Source organism: Triticum aestivum, chromosome 4A, assembly GCF_018294505.1.
Source record: "Triticum aestivum cultivar Chinese Spring chromosome 4A, IWGSC CS RefSeq v2.1, whole genome shotgun sequence".
Classification (NCBI taxonomy): Eukaryota; Viridiplantae; Streptophyta; class Magnoliopsida; order Poales; family Poaceae; genus Triticum; species Triticum aestivum.
Genome location: NC_057803.1, coordinates 674284615 through 674290080, shown reverse-complemented (window position 1 = coordinate 674290080; position 5466 = coordinate 674284615). Strand labels below are relative to the sequence as shown.

Genomic DNA, 5466 nt, shown 5'->3' with positions numbered 1-5466 from the left:
CCAGAAAAGGTTGTTCACGTACATGCCCTAGCTTAATAGTCTCATCACTCAAACAAAGATCAAGTTGCACATCTGAATACATCCAATTGGGACCATTGATAAGATTTGAAGTGCACACCATCATACCAATTAAAAGTTCGAAATTCTGTGGTACATGAGATAGCCCCAGCAAAAACATAACCAGAACAAGGCTGGGTTGATCAACATACAAATTAAGAACGTAAGTCGAACGATAAAATAACACTAGGATAAAGATGACAGCGCGCAGGCTGGGTTGATCACAAAGCTTCAGCAGAACAAATTAGGCATACACATGACAATCTGTGAAACAGCTCCAGCATGGAAAAACCATGTTGGGCGCCACTGGCCAGCATCATGTGCAGGTGCTGCAGTCTGAGACATCAATGGTGTGATCCTCCCATTCCCCATGTTGTACACACCAGAGTCATGAAATGGACTCATAGAGAATTTTGGATGTGCATAGTCACAAATGAAGTAGATGCAATCCTCTTGGGATCCGCTGCATTCTCTAGCAGGCAGAGACTTGGAGCCATGCTTGCCAACAAAGAGAGCATGGCCACCCAACTCACTGATCATTCTCCATCGGCAAGGCTCAGAGTGCAAGTCTGCCTCGACGACAACAAACCCAATAGTCTGCATATTTTCAAATATATTATCCCTACAGAGAGGGCCCAGGTGACGAATAAATCGTTGAACCATCAACAGTCTACCACCGCATTCAACTAGATACAACCTGAATGTACACACTTTCTCTCCGGAAACGCATTCTGGTACTCCAAGGCAAACACCCAAAGACTCAATTACGCATTTGATTTTTGGATTACTACCAAGATTGCTGCAAAACTCAAGGATGAAGAGCTTGCCAATGGAAGTCACCGCATACAACTTTCCATCAAAGAACGCAACATCATACGGGTGGTATAATGGCTGCCTATTGCCTCGTAACGAGTAAGTGGCCATCGGTGGCTGGCTAATGCAAACTGTACCAATATTAACTTCGTCCATCATCAATGCCACAATGAGGGAATCAGGTGATAGGTCCACGGGTGAGGGCACCACCAACTTGTAGAAAAGTTGTGTAGGATCAGATTCGTAGGGTACCTTACGCTGCCAAACTGAGACCAGATTAGGAAGCTCCAAAGTGGTTTTGGAGAAAGGGTTCATCAATGTGCATGCATCATCACTACTCATGAGAAATAGCCAGTTATCGATGGAGCCACGGCAACTAACACCATCTGGTACAGCTGGCATGCGGTGAACCTCGCCTCCTGGGATACAGAGGAATGTTCCGTCAGGGAGGGTGAGCCATGGGAACGGGACGGGAAGCGGTTGCAGCAGACAGTTAGAGCGCCATGGGTGACAGACTGCCCTCAGATGAACACGGTCAGCTAGGGAAGGGAGACGCTTGAGGACAAGGCTTAGAAGTTCGGGCAGGAGATCTGACCAAGGTCGATACCGTGCAGCCTCCATCATGCAAAGCCTACAAGAGAAGATATAGGATTCATAGTTAAACAGAGTGAAAACTGCAACTAGAAATACATATGTTTCTTCTACTATTCTATATAAGAGCAAAGGCGATCAGCTCAATTTTATAAGAAAGCTGATGAGTTCAGAGTATAATGACAATATGAAGATGCGGCGGAAACCATCAATCCGTCAGACAGAAAGAAGGTAGTAAAACTACATACGCCGTACGACCTAACCTGGCACTACACATATATATGTTTCTTGCACTTGGTAACAACAGCTGCAGTAAGTATTAGCCGCCACTAAACTTAAACAGTACACTCAGCATGTTTTTCAGAGAATGAGGTGCATGACTAAAATAGGGAAGAAGGATCCTTTGATTGCCGTACTCTGGCTAGAAAGTAGAAACACCAACAGGAGCAGAGTATAATGGTCTACAAAAAAAGTGTGTTCCTGCAATGGCCCAACATCAGTGACCACACAGACCATTTACAGGTAATCTAGATGAAAAGGGCTGACGGCATTCATCTATATGTTTAGAAAAGGAAGCGCCGCCTTATTCAAGGACAGGCCAAAACAATGGCTGCGCATCCGAGCAAAGTATATGACTCGATATATGCTGTTTGTATACCAGATCGAAATAACCTCCATTGCAAAGCCCAGATAATGAACTAAAAGGAGAACAATTCGATGAGGTAGATAGAGTAGCAATCTGTGCCATCTGCTTCCTGAAAAACATGCTGAAACGGTGATAGGCTATGCAGTCCTAAATTCTAACCATTTGTACCAGGCGCAGTACATCTACTGAAAGGAACAATTTTTGGTTAGGCGAAGTAGTTATCTGCAAAAGATGTGTCTTTTCTTTCGGAGTATTTAACCAAAAACTACCACAATTCACGGAACCGTGACGAAAAACTACCACTTTACGATTTTGTGCGAAAAACTACCGCTTTTTTCCTAAACCGTGGCAAAAAACTACCAAGTCTGAAAAGAGCCCGATTTGGCTCTTTTAAGCGCGTTTCTGACAGAGTTGGCCCACACATAAGTGGGCTAAAAAAGCAATCGGGTCCCTGGTTTTTTAAAAAAAAAACAATCCAGTCCTTCCTTCGAAGCCCAGCACGGCGAGCACATCCATGGCGCACCCCTCGTCGACCCCCCTGGCGTGCCTGGCCGCCACGCCCCTGGCCGTGCCCATGGCCGCCCGCCCGTGACGACATGCCTGGCCTTGCCGCCCTGGCCGCGCGCCCGTCGCCGCGCCCCTAGCCGTGCCCCCCTGGGGTGCCTGGCCGGCGCACCCCTGGCCGTGCTCATGGTCGCGCTCACGGCCGCCCGCCCGTGGCCGCGCACCTGGCCCCGCCGCGCCCCTGGCCGTGCCCTTGGCCGTCTAGCATCGCCGCGCCCCTGGCCGCGCGCCTGGCCCCGCCGCGCTCACCCGCGGGCGCCCCACTCCCTGCCCGCGCTCCGGCCGTGTCCACCCGAGCGACGCCGCCGTGGACCACGAGAAGGACTCCGTCGAGCTCCTCCTCGCGGGCCGCTGCATCGAGCGAAAGGACTGGATTGCTTTTTGAAAAAAAAACAGGGACCCGATTGCTTTTTTAGCCCGCTTATTAAGTGTGGGCCAACTCTGTCAGAAACGTGCTTAAAAGAGCCAAATCGGGCTCTTTTCAGACTTGGTAGTTTTTTGCCATGGTTTAGGATAAAAGCGGTAGTTTTTCGCACAAAATCGTAAAGTGGTAGTTTTTCGTCACGGTTCCGTGAATTTTGGTAGTTTTTGGTTAAATACTCTTTCTTTCGAGAACAGGGTGAACAACGGGAGATGTGCATCAGAGCCAAACATTTCAGGTAAATAAAAGCTGCAGTATCAAGGCGAGATGATCATTCTAGTAATCTAATGAAAGAAACAATGCTGGTGAGGGAGAGCGTCGATCGATCTGCACAACCAAACCCTTAAGTAGACACTGCGCAGACGGAGGAGCTCGGCGCTTACCCGTCAGGGGAAGAGATGGTCGAGGAACGGAGTCGGCCGCCGGCAGCGGGGTGGTGGCAGCTGGATCGAGAATCTCCGGGGAGGCTTGCGTCAACGAGGGGCTAGGGTTCGAGGGAGGGGAAGGGGAACAGGAGATGGGCATGGAGAGATGTTTCTTTTTTTTTTCGGGGCTACCTAGGGCCCTTGAAAAAACGAAAATGTATTTCGTGGCTTGAAACCTCAAAAGGTCCCGAATATTGTAGATGTACACACAGATATGTATTGTTTTTACCCACAAAATTCCCTTTTTTCTGATGCCTACAAATTAAGGTACTCCCTCTGATGTACTAGAGAAACGTTAATTAATTTGGATCAGGTGCAGTTTTTAACTCGTAAATATATGTCAAAACATTATATGATCATGTATAGTAAGAATGATTTTTTTATCTCAAGGGGAGAGATGAAATTTATATTTGCATGTCAGTGTCGAGTAATCCAAAATATGGTCACAGTTGTGGGGAGAAAAATTGGTAATCCCAACAAACATCAATTATGATTCACGTTTTCCAGAAAAAAATATGTCCGAGTGCATTAAGCAAAAAATAAATAGATCAAGTTGCTATAGTGGAAAACTTGCACATTCAACCACACATCCCATCATATTATACTTAGAAGTGTACGTCAATATAGTTATATTATATTTGAAGGCATAAGCCATCATAGTTACAGAATTAAACTTGGAGGTGATGCGACGTCCTCAATCAGAGATGCCAGATCCGACAGCGGTGGGCCGACGGACTGGCGGGTCTAAGGCGGTCTCACTTTGCGGCGAGCTGGATGATGCATGTGGTGGTGTAGGTGACTAGCAGGCATTGAGTTTGTATGGTGAGATGGCCGACGAAAGTTGTACTGGTCGTGTTCCGAGCGGATGATGGCAACGCTTGAGGGCGTCATTGTCTTGATGGAGGTGTACTCCGGGGGTAACCTTAGGTCCGGTTTGCTCGGACCGGACGATGATGACATTGACACATATGATCGATGTCATGTTCCCTCATTGAGGGCACCAACCTGCAGTTGAATCCGGTTGAAGAGGCATGTGGTTGGCATGGTGGTGGTCGATGGCTCGTGTGGCAGCAACTATGCGGGTGTGCAAAGACGGGATTGCGGTAAAGTTGTGGTAGTCAGCTCTTCGACGTGTATGTTGGCTGGTTGTGGTGGAGTCAAAGCTACGCGGCAGTGAGGTCCATCTGGAATCGATGACAGGCGATGGATGGGCCAACTCGATGATCCTACGTGGCGCTAGCTTTGCATAATGCATCGTCGCTTCTTTATTCTTGGATCTAATGCTATCATGTTGTTGGCGTGTGTGATGTTCACTTGTCATGGATCTTCATGTGGTCGTTGCGACGTTCGCTTTGTCATTGGTTGCTTGCGGGAAAGTCCAAATCATTTGCTCGGGAAGAAGTGATGACAATGATGTCAATGTGCAACCTCGTCAATGTTTCCTTCGTAGTGGTGTTTGTGGGTTATCTTGGTGTTTGTGGGTTATCTTGTGTGCCTGGTCAGTAGGTTGTGCGGGTTTTTATTTCACCCGATTTTTATCCAGTTAACTTGGTAACTCTCTTCTTCTTAATCTACAAAAATGGCAAATATTTTCCTTGTTTAAAAGAGAAATTCATATTCAGAAGGTAACATAGCCTAGGATTAGAATAACCAAAACCAAGCTTAATTACTTACAGTGGTTAGAATTCAGACGCTAGTGACACAAATTTATTCAATTTGGGGTAAGCTGCAAACCAATGTTGGGGGTGAAGGGATGCTTATGACTAAATGCAGTGAGGTGCTGGAACGTCAGGAGAGCCGGTAGACTTACCAATGCACATCCATCATGACTGTCCTTACCGCTCACTGCATTTTGAAACTATTCACGAGTCACTGCATTTAGAAGCACATCAAACATGTAATGAAGATGACAAGGTGCATCCATCAAATCATGGAGGTCCAATTCCTCA

At 47.1% G+C, this 5466-nt stretch overlaps 1 protein-coding gene across 1 annotated transcript; it reads right to left on the bottom strand.

Moving 5' to 3' along the window:
* Window positions 1–288: 288 nt before the first annotated feature.
* Window positions 289–2683, bottom strand: LOC123084250 (uncharacterized). The gene is made up of 2 exons (XM_044505953.1): window positions 2580–2683; window positions 289–1501 (listed from the first exon to the last, which is right to left on the bottom strand). The coding sequence occupies exons 1-2, from the start codon at window positions 2681–2683 to the stop codon at window positions 289–291; spliced, it is 1317 nt and encodes a 438-aa protein (XP_044361888.1).
* Between the last annotated feature and the right edge of the window lie 2783 nt (window positions 2684–5466).